Raw genomic sequence first — 17,353 nt, 5'->3', positions numbered from 1 at the left:
TAAGCAACGTCTCGATATCTTTTAATTATGTTTTTCTTATTAATTTTCAACATGGTAATTTACATATTTTTTTCTGATTATATAAGTAATAGCTGTTCGTTGTAGGAAATTTGTAAAAACCCAAAAGAGGACAATGAAGAAAATGAGTTATTAATCCCAACTTCACTCTCCCAATAATAAGTTCTATAAATATTTTGTTGTATACCCTCCTAGGCTTCTTTTAGTATGAATATATGCATTGTGTGTGTGTGTGTGTTATGTTTGTGGGATTTTTAATAACATTAAGTTCATCCATTCTGTTTATAATTTAATTTTTCCAACAGTATGCATGAAACATTGCCTAGATTATTCTTCAGAAAAATAAGTTTTAATAGTTATATACTTTTCTGTAATGCAACAGTCTCTCTCTCTCTCTCTCTCTCTCTCTCTCTCTCATACTGGGGATTGAATCCAGGGGTGCTTTGCCATTGAGCTGCATTCCCAGCCATTTTTATTTTTTATTTTGAGACAGCATCTAAGATGCCTAGGGCCTCACTAAATTGCTGAGGCTGGCCATGAACTTGTGATTCACTCCTGCCTCAACCTCCCAAGAAGCTATGAAATTACAGGTGTGCACCAACACACCTGTCTTCTTCTTATCAGTTTAAAAACCCAGTCAATGTGCTATCAATTGTTTACTATAAAGAATTTGAAAATTTTTAGATTTCTAATATCCCCCTTACCTTCCTATATTTTATTCTTAACCTTTTGCCCTCTTCGTTATGTGAACTATAAAATAAAATAATCCCAGGGTTGTAAAGAAGATTTGAGTACATGTGTATGAAGCACTTAGCAGATGGTGGATAAGTAGCAGCCATCTTATTATCATCTGTATTCTAAAGTTTCAATTTTTTTTTTTTTTAAGAGAGAGAGGGGTAGAGAGAGAGAGAGAGAGAATTTTAATATTTATTTATTTTTTTTAGTTATCGGCGGGCACAGCATCTTTGTTTTGTATGTGGTGCTGAGGATTGAACCCGGGCCGCACGCATTCCAGGCGAGCGCGCTACCGCTTGAGCCACATCCCCAGCCCCAAGTTTCAAATTTTAATCCCTTAAGCTTTCTAGCAGTTACAGCTTTGTTCAGGGTGGGAAGAGCTTAAGGAGAATGATTTGTAAGAGCAACTGGAGAAAATGTCCTGACTGGCTCCTTCCTGCAGGACCCTGGGATGCCATCCTGAAGCACACAGTCCACACCACTTACTCAGTCTGTACACCTGAGTGAGCCAGGAGGCTTCACAAGATGGCTCTGATTTACCCCAGTTGCAATTGGTGCTACTGGGGTTTATCAAGTATCGTTGCAATTGGTGCTACTGGGGTTTTCTGATCAAATACTTTGGAATGTTCTTTTAATCCTTCTTATATCTAGATCATGAGGACAACAAGCTTGGCTAACATTTGTTTTGTTCTTGAGCACATAACAATTGAACTTCCATGTTATTAAATGGCCAATTAGCTAGCTGGACTTTAAACTTTACTTTTGCTGATGTCAATCATGTCTAATCTCTGAAATATTTGACCCCATGTAATGATAATGCACCAATAAAAAAAAATCTGGAATAAATAAATAAAATATTTGATCCCAGATATGTATACAGGATACATTTAACTACTGAGATAACTGAAGATAGTTATCATCTGAAGATAGTATATCATCAGTATATTATGCCACTTCTTGAGCTTTTGATGTGGCTAGAGAAAGAATTCCTCTCTGATTGTCCACAGTTTGAAGTCCATGACACTTGGCACTTCTAAGGGAAAGAAGAAATTCCCCACTGGCTCGAGCCCATGTGCCAGCAAAGAATAGTATAAATTTGTCCTTGCTTAAGGAGGGTAGGAAGCAAGGAAGAAGGTAGGAGAGAGGAAGGAAAGGGAGAAAAAGATTTAAACCAATATTCCTTGCTCATCTAGAAAAAACATTTCCTGAAGCGAGTTTTGCATATTGGTTTAGACTTTAGTATATACCCACTTAGGTCAGACTTTGGCAAATCTTTTCTGTAAAGGACCAGGTAGTCAACATTTGAGACTTTGAAGGCCACACAGTCTGTGTCACAACTACTCAGCTCTGCCGTGGCAGCATAAAAAGAGCCATAGACAAAAATGTGAGCAAACATGCATGGCTGTGTCCCAGTAAAACCTGAAGACTGCAGACCATTTTGGGCCCATGAGCCAGTTTGCCACCTCCTAGTTTAAATCTTTATATGGTAATTATGGTTACATCTCACTAACTGTCCATGATAATGATAGTATTCAATCTCTGTATTGTCCAGCACAGCAGCCATTAACCTCCTGTGCCAGTTAAACCTTGGAATCATGGCTTGTAAAACTGAGGAACTAAATTTTTATTTATAATTTGTTTAAATTTAAATAACCATATTTGGTATTTCCTTTTTTAAATCTTCTTTCTTCCTCCTGCTCAAGGCCCAAATACACTGAGACATATATATAGTGAGTGAGTTAATCTTGGATCATTTCATATCTTTTTCCTGTGGTGGTCCATGAAGGAGTGAAATATATCTGTAAACACTGAAGTATTCCCCAAACCAAATAACTAAATGGCGCATTATACACATATAAATATGGTTTCTAGAGTTTGCTTCTAGCTGCTGGGATGGGAACAGGGCATGTGGGACATACCCTAAAGAAGCCACAACTTTTAAAAAGAGATGTAGTCTGGGTGGGCCCATTAGGAACATAAGTTCATCAGCTCAGCCTTTAAACCTCTGTGACATGGGACTTTGCAGATACAACCAGACCTCCAAAGAAAGACGAAGAAAATGGAAAGAATTATTACTTTGTATCTCATGACCAAATGATGCAAGACATCTCAAACAATGAATACTTGGAGTATGGCAGCCACGAGGACGCAATGTATGGGACAAAACTGGAGACCATCCGTAAGATCCACGAGCAGGGGCTGATTGCAATTCTGGATGTGGAGCCTCAGGTAAGGCCCAGCCACCCTGAACCCCTCCATCCTGCCTGCATGCTGATAAGTTCAGATTCTGAAATCAAAAGATGCCATCTGAGATTCATGGGTTGCATAATAATCTCATAAGCTTCAGGAAAGTGTCAATAATCAAGATTTTATGGGTAACAGTCTAGAATGCAGACTGGCCGATCACTGGGCATGTATTTAGGAAGCAGATTATTCTCCAATGAGATTTGTTATACTCAGAGCTTCTACAGAAATTCTACTATCATTTGACCTCAGGGTGAAACTCTGGTACTTTGTTATCACAACAGCCTTGGTACAGCTACGCTGAACCATCAGAGCACCCGCCAGCATCTTATGTTAATCACCAGCAAGACACTGATCCTGGGGCCTGGTTATGAAACACAGTGCTAGCTTTCTGAAAACAAGCATGAGTGACCCCAGATGTCAGATGTCAAGATGGAGCAGGGATGGAGAGCAGGGGTGGTTCTCTGCCTCTCCAGTCTCCTCCCAAGAGGATGCTGCCTGACCCTGAGCTAAAACTAGGTCAGATATAGACAACTTGGAGAGGACTCAAAGGGAAGTTGGATGTGGAGATGATTAAATGATTTGTAAATATGTTTTTTGCAAAAAGCAATCGGAATTAGGAAACTTGAAAGAAAAGGCTTGACATCAAAGGGGATGAGGGTGTCGCTCAGTGGTAGGGTGAGGGTGTGGGTTTAGCATGTGTGAGGCCCTGGGTTCCATCTTCAGCACCTAAAAAAATGCTGATAAGCTATTTTTTCATGTCTGAGTATAATCCAAGCAGAAATGGACTTGAAGCACAGAAGGAAGGATTTGGGAATTATAGACACTAGGGGAGGTTACAGGAGAGGCTGTGGGTTCCCTTGTGACTCCCAGGTCTGCCATTTTAAAGGCCATTCTGTACCCTAAATCCCTTATCACCTAGAATTAGTCCACTAACCACCAAAATGAAGGGTCAGCTCCCCTTTAGTAGGCTTCCCACATATTTCATCAGGAGGCTTAGATGGCCATCCTAGGCAGGGCAAATCCCTGTTCAAGGGTCACAGCATAAGACTTGGTCCCCCAGCCATCCCCAAAGTGAGGACAGAAACTGCATAGCAGGATCTGTGTGACCTGGGACCTGACTGCTCAGTTTCTGGACACCAAGATCCTAACTTGCGGCCAATGGGTTCATCTGTTTCCATTTGATAGCACTTGATGGGGTTCTTGAACTTGGAACTTTGGAAACCATGAAAGGATCTGGTTTGGGGGCTAGGGAGGAGAGCAACAATAGTGCAAACACTGTAGTTGACTTGACAATTAACTTGGACCTATATAGAACTAAATATGATGATGTGTAACGCAGATTGATTTTTGTTTAACTACTAATCCCTCCTTACTAGGGATTGGAAAAATCTTCTGGCCAGGGGTGGCTAGAGGCAAGGTCTCAATCCTGGTCCTGGTCTTCGACATCCTCTCCTTGGGTTCCACACTGGTCTTCACCTGAACGTCGTTTTCTGCTGGTAGTAATGTCTCTAGCAGTATGCTGGCTGCAGGGCTCCTCAGACCCCCTCTGCATTACCTAAGTCCACTTTCAAGGGCTTTCTGCCTTACCTGCTGCTGCTGCCGCTGCTGTCATCGCCGCCACCACCGCTGCTGCCGCTGCTGCTCCACCCATAGTGTCCAGCTCTCCCTGTCCCTTGGTCCTTGCACAGCCATGCATTGCTCTGCACTGCTGAGTGGGAGACCCTTCTCTCGGCCTCATCAGGACATCCACAGCAGTTCCTTTAACCCATTGCACTTGGCCCTGGAGCACCTCCTTGCCCCAGCTGGGCACACTGTCCCCCTGCTCCCTGACTGCTGGATGGGCTCACCTGCACTCTCCTCTCCTGCTTCCTGTGTCCCCACCTATCAGAACTGTGATCTCTCAAGTCCACTGACCCCTGAAGGCAGGCCATGGGCATCCTGGTCTCTGCCTGAGCCTCTTTGGGCCAGCAGCCCCAGGGCCTGCTCCTCTCATTGGGCTGGTTGACCACTCTGGTCCCATGCTCTTCTGCCCAGTCTAGACTCATTCCCAGCCCAGGTCTCACACTTGAGACCATGTGTACACCAGTACAGCCCGGGATGCCCGCAGAGTCTGCACCAACGGGCCTTCACCCTCAGGCCTCTCTGCCCTAAGCCTACTCTCCTTAGGTCTGGGAAGGGTCCTTATCCTGCTTTGGGGATGCCAGTGGCCATGAATAACCTACGTTCAGACAGAGCCTTGATGCTTCAGGGAGACTTTCCCCTTGGGACCTTATGACATTTTTCTCCTAGCCCCTTTCCTGCCCTAGCTTGTTAGATTAACCCCACTACTGTATCTCACAGTAAGTTTGATTTAACAAACTTCTATCAAGCCCATATATGCCAAGCACTGTGCCAGAAGCTAAAAATATAATTAAGAAGACAAACTGGTGAGGATGAAATTCCTTCCTCCATGTACATCAGAAACTGTCCTTAACAGGGAAAGTAAATTGTGGCATTTTTTTTAAAAAAATCTCACATCCATGACAGCTGAGGCCATTTCTACCACATATGGGCCATAGAAAGACCACCTAATGCTAGTGTTCAGCTCATTGAGTGCAGGTCTGATGCTTTGAGGCCATCTTAATTTATTTTAGACAACTAAAGCCAAATGGAACACATGTATAATAGTACCATATGATTAAATGTTGTGGTCCAACTCTAAACCTAGACAACAATGGTAAAGACATTGAGCTAGAAAAAATAGTAACCTGGCTTCTTTTAAAATAATAGATTGTATTGTTATAATGTTTTATATTTCATTAAGCATTATTACTCCTTACCTAATCTTTGGAATCCTATGAAATAGAAATCAGTATCTATTTTCATAATGGAAGAAATCGAGGCTTAATGTAATAGTAACTCAAACCAAGGTTTATAGCAGATTGAAAGTGGTTTGAACTTAAACTGTTATTGGTTTTGTTTTGTGTGTAATAAATCCCAACCTCCTCCCTAGGAATCTTCAGGATGGTCCACCAAATGTTTTTAAAACATTTAGAAAAATGTAGAAGGCAGTAAAACCTGAGGAAAAAAATATAAGATTTCTTTCTCATGAAAATAAAGTTAGGACTCAGTAATCTCTGTCCCTAAAGCTGAAACTGTAATCTCTCCAGTGTGTGATGAAAGCTTAATGCAATGGTTTTAGAATTTAACCTTACTCCGATTTATCTGTTTAGAGTGTTAAAAGTTAACAGTAGCAGAATATTTGGGCTTTTGCTTTTGCGTACAGAGGGAAAGGTTGTTGTCAAGAGGAAGCTTCTAGGAGCTGAGGATGTAGCTCAGTGGAAAAGTACTTGCCTCGCATGCACAAGGCCCAGGGTTCAGTCCCTAGTATGGCATACATAAATAAATAAATAAGGTATGGGGACAGGGACTTTCAGGAACAAGGAAATGCATGGTGACTTTGCCAAAGATATAAGACCTTATACACAAAACATCATAGCTGGGTTTGGAGGCATCTTAAAATTTTGGAAATATAATAAGATAGGATAGAAATTTTTAAAATACAGTAATTAGAAAATAGAATGATTTAAATATAATAAATACAATAATTGGAAAATACATAATTATAATAATTAGAAAATACAAAAATATAGGAAATAGAAAATCACAATACAGAAATAGAAAATCAAAGCCATGAAAAAGAAGAGGAAACCAATATGAGAACCACAGGAGCTACTACAGTTACTGTAATAAACAGATTTGGCTCTGAACATCCTGGCAACCAGGTTCTGAACCAGAGGCCATTTTGTTCAATTGCTTTCCTCTCTGAGGTCACTGTGCTCTTCTTTTAGATTTTTGTAGAAAATTATTTGTCCACTTGCCCTTGTATACTTTTTAACTTTCCAAACCCAGTTAGTCTTATAGCTATCTGCATCATACTTGGATCAAATGAGTTTGTAGTCCTTGAAGATGGTAACCTGAAATTAATTCTTAGCCACACATAGATGAACATAAAATCAATTTACTCCACAAAAGAGAACTAAAGAAGTAACTGTTAAATTAACATTACTTTGACTATTTGAATACAGTGTTCTCAGTGATCTTTCTAGAGCATGTGTGCGCATGTTCCCTATCTCCTCTCCCTCTCTCTCTCTCTCTCTCTCTCTCTCTCTCTCTCTCTCTCTCTCTCTCTCTCTGAATTCCTCTGGGATTCAGAGAGAGACTGTGTCTCCTCTTGAGTCGGAGCTGAAGAAGGTTTAGAGTTTGTCTTTAAATGAGCTATTAACTGCCTGAGGAAGGAGAATCCTTGTGAGGAGTTCCATTTCCTGTTCCTCAAGTGACTCTGAACCTCATCCAGACTGAAACTGCATCCAAAATGTTGCCCACTTGAAACACAGAAATAGAGCATGGAATGGGGACAGAGACCTTCAGGAACAAAGAAATGTGTGGTGACTCTGCTAAACATATCATGATCACTAGACAAGAACATCACAGTCAGGACTTGAGCCACCTCAGAATTTTGGAAAATATAATAATATAGGACAGAAATAGAAAATCAAAGCTATGAAAAAGAGGAGAAAGAAAATATGCGAACCACAGGAGCTACTGTAATTACTGTGATAAACATTAAATTTGGCTCTGAACTTCCTGGCAACCAGGGCAAACACACACACACACACACACACACATATACATTTATTTGTTTATTTTTGGAATCAAGATTCCAAACATTCTTGACACAAAAGGCTCTTGGTAATATGATGAACGTAGCCTTCATTGATGGTTTCATACAGTAAATGCAGAATGACCCTCATATGTTTATGGATATAGCAAATAGGATGTTTCCCCCATCTCAGTTGCTCAAAGGCCAGCTATGTGCAGGTATGTGTGTGTGATAAGAAAACCTTCTGTTCCAGTTGACTCTGTATTCATCTGATACAGGAGCACAGGAAAGAAAGAGGAGAGGCCCAAGATAACATTGACAAAAAGGACATTTCTAAGAGAAGGTTCCTGTTTGGCTCCATATGGCTTTTTCATGATGACTGTTCCTTGCTTAAGTCTTTGGTCACAAAAGATCAGCAAAGAAATTGCCAATTACCTCTTTTAAAAGTGAACATGTGCAAGTTTTGAAGAGCTTTCTTAGAGGGGACTCTGAACCTGTGACTTTAACAATTAAAGAACTCTAATGGACAAATAAGATAGTATGCCAGTTTCCCTTAACCCACCATAGATATTATGTGACCAAAATTCGGAAGTAGTATCCCAGTGTAAGTGGGGCTAACAGTCAAAGAGAAAGTCAGAATTTTTCATATCAAATTTGTCTCTTACATACATGTAGCAGCATGCTCTCTGGTCAAACCTGCCTCAAAAGATAAGAGAAATCAAGTACAAATTAGATTTTTTGTTTTGACCTTTTAATTGGATCCTAAAGGCAGTTTATGACAGGTGTCATATTGGACATGAAAGAAACAGTTGAACAGGACATGTCCCTGCCCTCAAGGTCCCCAAGGGTTAATATTTCCAGTGTGGTGGGTGCTTTAAGAGCACAGAGGAGTGGCTCAGGGCTCACAAAGAACTTTCCAGAGAAAAGAACATTGGGACTGAGTTCTGAAGGATTACTCAGTCAAGCAAAGAGGAGAGTGAAGAAGGGGGAAGGTGGATGGGAGGTCCAATCAGAGGGAGTTGTAAGTAAAAACACCAAGAAGCCAGAGTCTGACCCTTTCTAGAACTCAAAGCAGCTTAGTAAGGCCTGTCCACTGAGGAGAGGGCAGAGGAAAGCCGAAGAGGTTAAAGCATGGGCCAGTTGGTGAGGGAAGGATCCGATCTTCATGCTAAGGAGTATACTTTTTTTTTTTAATCCTATGGCCAAAAGGGAGCTGTTGAAGGGTTTCAAGCATGGAACAATGGGATTGGCATTTCAGAAAAACCATTTTAGTAGCAGAGTGGAGTATAGTTGAAGAACAGCAAAACTGGAAACAGAGAACCAGTCTATTGTGATGACAGTGAACCAGGCAAAAGATGGAGTGACAGGAATAAGGGAAAGCACACATATTTAGAGACCGTTTAAAAAGCAAGATATGTGGGAGGCCCTGGGTTCGATCTCCAGCACCGTAAAAAAAAAATTAATAATAATTTTAAAAATAAAAATATGTAGCTAACAAAATTGATATGTTAAATTCTCGTATAAAGAACAGCAAGATATTTACCCCTGATGCATATGAGTTAACTTGTGGATTGGGTTCCTGGATGGGTACGCTAGGTTTTGTCCTTGGAGGGGCCTTTATAAACCTCCAAAAGCATCCTCCCAGGGGAGGAGCTAAAGCAATGATCCCACAGCAGAATCAACTCCCATTGCATCCGATTGCAACTTTGCAATACATCTATGCAAACTAGCAACTTTTGCAATTAGAGGTTTGGGATGCTTTGGAAGGGAACTGAGGGGGATCCCAGAGTTCCTTCTCCCTTGAGTGCCACATTTTCTCATGGGTCAACACATTGCCCACAGCCACACATTGTATTTAGTGGCAGGGCTAAAACAAAAAAAAGTCTGGGGCTTTTTTTTTTTTTTATGACTCCAGCCCTGGGCAGGGTCCCCCTGTCTCACGAACCCTATTGGATCCTTTCACCAGGGCAACACAGAAGGCCTTATTTAAGCATGAATGTAGCCCACACAATCATAGTGGCCAGGATTTGCTATCAGTGGTTAGCAATTTGCAGTTTCATATATAACAAAGTGGGCTCTGGATTGGTGTGAAGCCAATCTGAAGGCCCATTACCCCCAGATGCATAGACCATCAATTAAAATTCAAGCTCCAGCTAATAACCAGGTTTTAATGAACATTAACTAACATAGTTCATGTTAACTTTTGCAAAGAGAAATAAAGCCAATTGACTCATGAGACTCATAAGAAAAATGTCCAGTTTGTCAGCTTTTGTTTCCTGACAACTATCATTCATCCTTTAGAAGATATGAAGTAAAATAACCTGATTTATGAAATTGGTACATTTAATACCTTGCCAAAAAATTGAACCAAGGGCTTGAATTTTTCAGTTACGTAAATTCTCCATAGACTCATCTGAAAGTGGCATTACTTATATCTTCATTTAAGTCTCTTTTTGTTGTTGTTGTTGTTTTGTTTTTACCCAGGCACTGAAGGTCCTGAGAACTGCAGAGTTTGCTCCTTTTGTTGTCTTTATTGCCGCACCAACTATCACTCCAGGTTTAAATGAGGTAAGAATGAATCTACTTTTCCCCCAAATAAGCATGCCCCATTGTAAGGATCCACATGTGCTATGCACTCAAAACCAAAGCCCTATTCCATGAAGACAACTAAATGAAACTCTGATTTATTGTTGATGCTGGGCAGTCAGTATTTGGAATGAGGTAACACCAACAGTGTGAACTTCAGAGATCAGAATCTTGAAACAAATTCCAGCCTTAGTCTACAGCACAGTTGGAAAGCATATTGCTTCACTGGCAGCAAACGTCTGCTCTGGTGAAACAGGATGTGGAAAAGAATGGCCAGTCTATGGCCTTCTCAATAAGTCACTTCTAAAGTCCAAGGATAAACCCCATCAGTCCCCCAAGATGGAGTTTTCCCAGGCATCTCTAGGACTGTCTAGATTCGATGATGCCAAGGCAGCAGGAGCCCCCAGGGCCAGCTCTGGATCAAACATTGCTCTACCTAAAGAAAGCTGTACGGAATCCATGACCTTAGCTGGGCTACGAGGCCCCTAGAGACCATCAAACTTAGAAAAGAGCTTTGTTCAGCTGGTGATATGGCTTAGTGGGAGAGCACTAATCTATCCATGCAAAAGGCTCTGGGTTTCATCCCCAGCACTGGAAACAAAAAGAAAGGAGCTCTTGTCAGCTCTCAAGCCAACTCAAGTCAGCACCTGCCACAAAGAAGGTATGTGCAAGAGTTGGCTACGCCATCCTTCTTCCCAAGCCCACTAAGAAGGCTTTCTATTGCTGACCAGAGAGTCTCACATGTCTGGAAGGTGGGACAGTGCCTCCCTGCCGTCTCTTCTTTAGTTAAGGGAATACTGCTATACAAAGTTATCCTGAAGAACTTTTGCAAATTCTGAAAACCACCAGAGGACTCTTACTAGTGTTCAATAAACACTGGCCTAAATCACCCAAGCATACAGTGCAGTTAAATCAAGGCTTAGGAATTCACACTTTGTATACCTTTAACGAAGGTTAAATCTTTAGATGGGCTTTATTACTCGTATTTTCAGTCATCTTTTTTTGTTGTCATTTCATTTGCAAAAGGCACGTTCCTTTGTAAAATTCAACTTTCCCATCTTATTCATACACAAGCATGTTTGAAATCCACATTGTGGTTAGCGTTTATCCTTTGGTTACCATGTGTTTTTCTTGAATTATCATCTTTGCTTTGTTTTTGTTTTTTGTTTTGCCTGTTTTCCTGCCCTATTACTAATTTTCCATAGCTGCCAAAATGGTGCAGAAAATTGCCTGTAAGTACCAGCTAGGAGGTGACAAAGTACAGCCTTTGTTCCTTTTAATAGATGTAGAATGTAGACATTTTGGTCCCACGAATCCTTGCTTTCTGCTATTAGAATAAAGGCATTTGTTTTCACTGAGTTGAACCTTGCTCACGTGTGAGTCCAGCATGCAGACAAGCTGTTGTCAAGGAAGAAACTGGAAAATAGAGCTTCATCTTAAAAGATCTGTAAGAGGGAGTTTTATTTTCCTATAAAGAGAACTACATCAAAAAGCTGACACTCTCAGCCACACATTTTTTTTTAATGGTTTCCTCAGCCCCACTTTCTGAACAAAACATAAATCCTGCTAGCAGTTTTTGAAGCCCAGGATTGTATAGTCAAACAGAATCTCCTAACAAACACAGACAGTGACTTCATAGGAATTGTTCCTTGTTATACTGGTGGGAAGAGCTTCTGTCTTTGGGTGAATGCAGGTTTCCTAAAATGGCATTTTTGCATTGAGCTTATTATAAATAATAGAGGGGCCTCAGAGAAGAGGAGAGGGGGTCCTAAGCCACTACTGGGCACCTGTAGTTCCTGGGTCCCTCAAGGATCCCAGCATCTTTTATTTTCTCTGGAGATCTGCCTCTGTTACCCCAGACCCCCACCCCTTTCTTAGTAGAATTGCTTAGTCCCTTAATAATAGACTTATTACTTGTAAAATCCTGTGATGATCAGTTATCAGCCAGGTGCTTGTTCCTTTGACAGTGTTTATTAAGCAACAACTGTGTGCAAGGCTCCATGCCTGGGCACAGTAATGACAGACACAGGAGACAAGTTTATGCCCTAATTGGGAAAAAGGAAATTAATGAAATAAGCAGATATTTATATCAAATAATATACATTTCCAATATATTTTTTAACTCAGGCATTTAGTTCACCTACCCAGTGTTCATCCAGTGCAAGGGGAGAGTAGGTGTGGTTATTTGACTCATAAAGCACTCTAGTTTCAATTGAACTTGGCCTTGGAGAGTTCAGGATAACATACTTGTGCTGTGAAGATAATGAAAGATAATGGAGAATCTCTTAATGGTGGCCCTTAAGAGATCCTTGTCTTGAAAGAACTGCCAGCAAAAAGCCATTTTCAAATGACAAATTTGAGACCCTAAATTCCTTCCTGCCATGGCTCAGCCTGGTGAAGGTTGTCAAAATGTGTAGCAAGCTCTGCTTTAGGGGATATCCTTTACCACAGCAAGCCTGCCTAGAGTTCAGTAGCTTTGCTCCAGAGTTGTTTTCGTGAGAAATATAACTACATGCGAACAGTGGCATTGGGTCATTTCCAATGCAGACCAGCTTGGGGAATTCATCAGATGCCAGTTGTTGTTTTATTTGGAAAATGGCCTTATTCCAGCCATTATTTGTAACATCCAAAAAGCTTTTGCCACTGGCATCTGATGCTGTCAAGTCAGGGCCATTATTCATAATTGAATTTTTTAAACATGCTGAACCTTTAGTAGAAAAGGAAAAAATGCGACTTCATTTGTCATCCATAGACAGGGCTTATTGGTGCAAATGCAGGTGGGTCCCCAAAGCGTGGCTCAAGGGAGCTTCAAGGACCAAGGGGATGGGGATCAAGAGCCCTTGTGCCAGATGTGAGGATGGGTTAGAGGAGGGAAGAAAGAACGGAAGCCACTGGTAACCCACGCCTCGCGGGGCCTCGCCCTGACCGACTCAGGATGGGCACAGTGGGGCCTGGGTGGGCCAGTGCATTTGCTGGAGAGTGTGCATTTTGTCTGGTTTGTCATAGAGCCCCCTGTTGCATGTCAAGCACTTGTGGATGCCAGCAGGAGTTCCTGCTGTCCCAGGGATGGTGGTCTCCTGTGTCGTGGTCCCATCCTGGCCTCATGCCCAGATGCAGCCCATCAAGGTTCGGCCTTGACGACTTCTGACACTGGGATGAGCAAAAACAGGTGAAAAGAGAAAGAATCCCACTGACTCCTGTCTTCTATTTGCTTTCCCCCTCTCCCACGCCCACCCTTCCTCCACGCTCCCCTTGTAGGACGAATCTCTCCAGCGCCTGCAGAAGGAGTCTGATATCCTACAGAGAACATACGCGCACTACTTCGATCTCACAATTATCAACAATGAAATTGATGAGACAATCAGACATCTGGAGGAAGCCGTTGAGCTCGTGTGCACAGCCCCGCAGTGGGTCCCGGTCTCCTGGGTCTATTAGGCCCATCCCCAGATATCTGAGCATAACTGGGAGCCACCTCATACATGGAAAAGCCTCTTTGTCATGGGCCTTGTGTCAGCAGGTCGTGGTCCCTAGAGACTACCTAGTTGTAGTGTGACCTACATTTATAATTATTGTCATGTCCGAATAGATAGGAGGAGAAAAACAATTACACACTAATTTAAAGAGACAGTATCTTTTTTAATCAGTTCTCCTAAACTTTAATAAAATGTATCTTTAAATGTATGTATTATTCAATCCTTTGGAATGTTATATTTTTGGAAATCATAGCTTTTTATTTCCAAGGCCCCTAAAAACTGCACAAAATAGATGCTGCTTTCTATAATCTATTTTAATAATAATAAACAATGATTCTGTTACCTTGACTGGGGGTGGAACACTACATTCTTTTTAGAGTCTGATTTTATGGATTGGAATATCTTTCTTTCCTTTATTTATTTGAAATAATTAGTCTAGTGATTACAAAACAGTCATAAATTTTTAAAGGCCTTTTTTCTCTCTCTCTCTCTCTTTTTTTTTTAGAATAGTATTTTTTTTAAGTCCTTTATGTAACATCCAGATAATGTGATACTGTCTCTTTGAAGCACCCTGTAAACCTTTTAGAGATTTGAAGTTGGGTCTTGACTCTTAATGCATGTGGACAGTCGCGAGCGTTTATGCTGTTGGTGTGTCTGTGTTGGACAAATCAATCTGTAATCTACAGCCAAGTACTTTCCGTTCACGGGGCACACCCAGGAGAATAAGAATAAAATGCTATTATGACTAAGTTGTAAACCTATGCACATCCCTTGCATTTCGGGCAACTTTATAAAAAAAAAAGAAAAGAAACTGATTTTTATTAATAATAATCATGTAGTGAAATGTGTTTGTAATTTTGTCTCAATTTAATTTGTTGTAAGGTGGGAGGGGGAATTTGCTGGTTTCACCATTTCGGATCTGTGTTGTCTAAGAGTATTAACGTTTTAATTAAGCAAAGAAATGAGGATTTTTAATCTGTATGTAATTGTTTTAAAAGCACCCATTTTAAGAGAAAATACTGTGCAATGAAGAAACCAGTTTAGGCGTTTGCTATAAACTGAATTATTCCAAAAGAATAATCTATAACAGCCCTGTAAATTCCTTTAAAATGATAACTAACAGGACAGTCTGACCAATTTTTTTTAAATATACTTCCTTTTATGTGTTCAATAATTAAATGCCTTTGGGTCCTTCATTTCATTATAGAGTTGTTTAGGCCTCCAAGCCGATGATCTTTTCAATTTTAGAATTCATTAGAAGCTCATGGACCCATCGAAGGCCCAGGAGTGAGTATCAGTCGGCAGGACAGAAACAGCCACCTGCCAGGACACAGCGTGGACCGCGTCTGACTCGCAGGGCTACCTGTGGTCTCTCCTTCCTCTTGCTATATCCCTTGGCACAGGGGAATCATCTGTTCTTGTTGCTTTTAGAGACATTCACCATCTCATCACCCCGCCACAAGGTCACATTCTTCTAATACAGGACATTCGGGCTGGGGGTTCCCAGACCCTGCCAGAGGTCAGTAGAATGTTTTTCCTTAGCAAGTGAGGGTGTGAAGCGCTTATGTTAACCTGGGATTCTTGAAAACATGCCATCATTTTTGCTTCTTGTAGGTTAGATGGCCTCTGTCACATTGTGCCTTGGCAGGATGTGCGGGGTGTATTCTGAGCTGAACAGCTCCTCTTAAGGGACCGAACAGAAAAGGCAGTTTTTATAGACTCCTCTTACATGGTCAACACCCCACCACTCACCTACTGTTATTAAAGATGCCAATTGGTTGTTGGTTTTTGTTTTTTTTTTTTTTTTTTCTGATGATCATTCTTTGTCAGTGACCGGATGAGTCGACAACTTACTAACAGGTTGTTGAGTGAACTCCTTGTGTTTGGGCCCTATGGTGGGGGTGACCAAACAGGTAAACCAGAGACAAGCTCAACAGTGGGCTCCCCTAGATGGAGAGAGAGAAATGCTCAAAGAGTCGTATAGGCCTGTGTTAAGACAGATTTCAGTCTGATGCCAAGGCCAGACAGCCATTCCTGCAATGGTACTGACTACAATCCGGGCTCTTCTCAGTGTCAAAGTGCCCGCTCTACCTCTTTTCCAATGAAGCACAAAGAAGAATACAACTAACACATGGGAAACCAACTTCCTTCCCTCTGGTGGAAACCCTCACACCCCCACTTGCCCTTAGAGACCAAATCTCCAGAGATGTTGACAGTGCCCTTTGGAAGCCATCCACCATGTGACTAAATGTGGATTAAGCCAAGGAGGAGAAAGGGGAGGGCAATTCAAACATCAGTGGTCCCCCCGTGGAAAGGCACCATACGACTTGTCCTCTTGTTGGTCGCTTTCTGCATGCTCCAAGAAGGGCACAGGCAGCCATCTTCTGGAGCAGTGTCTTTATGACCTAGAAGAACATCCTTCAATTTCTGAATTCGGAGTCATTTCTGCACATTGTTGCTCCGTCACAATCGTCCACTAAACAATCAGAGAAAATTCCTAAAACTTCTTTCCTGCCTCCATCCCATCAGCAGAACCATTTTTTGTTTCCTTTTTGAAAACCAGAGCAAGTGATTTGATTGCTCAATCTTATCAGTGGTCAGTTGAAGCATTGGAGAGCCCTATTCCAAAGGTCCTCTCCCCTACGCGACCCCACTCCCCACAGCAGGAAAGGGAGCGTTTTGACGTGTCAAGTTCTTTGTAAAGAAAATGAAATGTCCTGATTTTCCTAATCATAAGGCAGCCATTCCTTTGCACATGTAGCATATTGCATTTTAACACTGAAAAGGAAAATGGCACTCAATTGAATTCATCTGGAAGTTTCCCAGTGTCAAGATAACATTGTCACTTGTTAAAAATGCAATTAAATGTATCTCCTGTCAGGTGAGATGATTTGAAATATCTGCTCAGAGAGGAAAAGAAATGGTTGACCTACTTCTTGCTATTTGCATTCAGAAGCCATCACCCCATCTTATTGGTGGCAGAATATTTAGAGATGTGCAGAGTTCCCCACTGCACGAAGAAATGCAGAATCTGTCCCCTTCCCTGTGTCCAATGCCTTCTCCCACAGCCTTCCTCTGAAGCTATTACCTTTTTAAAGCCTTTGATCTCAGCGTTCTTTGGTTTCTTTTGAAATCACTCCTAGTTCTTACTTCATTCAGGCTTCCAATTCATTCCTTGCAAAAGTTTAGTCGATGGAGTCACCCTCCAGGAAACTGGACCATTGGAGATGCCCAGAGTGGAAACCGCCCCTCAAGGACAAGGCAGCCTAAAGCACTCTTTGGTCTCCCACTGATGGCATGTCCTTTATTATCATTTCAGGTCAGTGTCTTAACTTGGAGCGAAGGTAAGCTTAGCTTGCTGCTCAAGCAACCAGGAAAACTGCTTGATGGGTCAATTCTTAATATCAAACCTGTGCGTATTTGGTGTTGTTGTTGTTTCAGAACTGAGCACAGTCTCCCAAGTCCATTGTCTTTGCAAGGGCTTACGGTGCTGAGGCTCACTGTGGCCTGTAACAGATTTAAGGCCCCTGAACACGTCTCTCTTGTCCTGCACTTGAGATTCATTCTTCTCTTCCAAAGATACCTTGCTTCTCGCTGTGGCTTATGGAAGGGCTACACACTTGAGTTGTGACTCATTTCATTGGGTAGAGAT

At 41.6% G+C, this 17,353-nt stretch overlaps 1 protein-coding gene across 5 annotated transcripts in view; it reads left to right on the top strand.

Moving 5' to 3' along the window:
- Cask (calcium/calmodulin dependent serine protein kinase) overlaps positions 1-17,110 on the top strand; it is a 348,936-nt gene extending 331,826 nt beyond the window's left edge. For all 5 annotated transcript variants that reach the window (XM_077106548.1, XM_077106546.1, XM_077106547.1 and 2 more), the window contains 3 exons: positions 2,780-2,982; positions 10,127-10,210; positions 13,487-17,110. In XM_077106548.1, the coding sequence (XP_076962663.1) occupies positions 2,780-2,982; positions 10,127-10,210; positions 13,487-13,663 (464 nt within the window). In that variant the 3' untranslated portion in view covers positions 13,664-17,110. The remainder of the gene's footprint in view (positions 1-2,779; positions 2,983-10,126; positions 10,211-13,486) is intronic.
- The last annotated feature ends 243 nt before the right edge of the window (positions 17,111-17,353 follow it).

This window comes from Callospermophilus lateralis, chromosome X, assembly GCF_048772815.1.
Source record: "Callospermophilus lateralis isolate mCalLat2 chromosome X, mCalLat2.hap1, whole genome shotgun sequence".
NCBI lineage: Eukaryota > Metazoa > Chordata > Mammalia > Rodentia > Sciuridae > Callospermophilus > Callospermophilus lateralis.
Note: the sequence above shows the minus strand (reverse complement) of the source record. Positions and strands in the feature narration are given on the sequence as shown.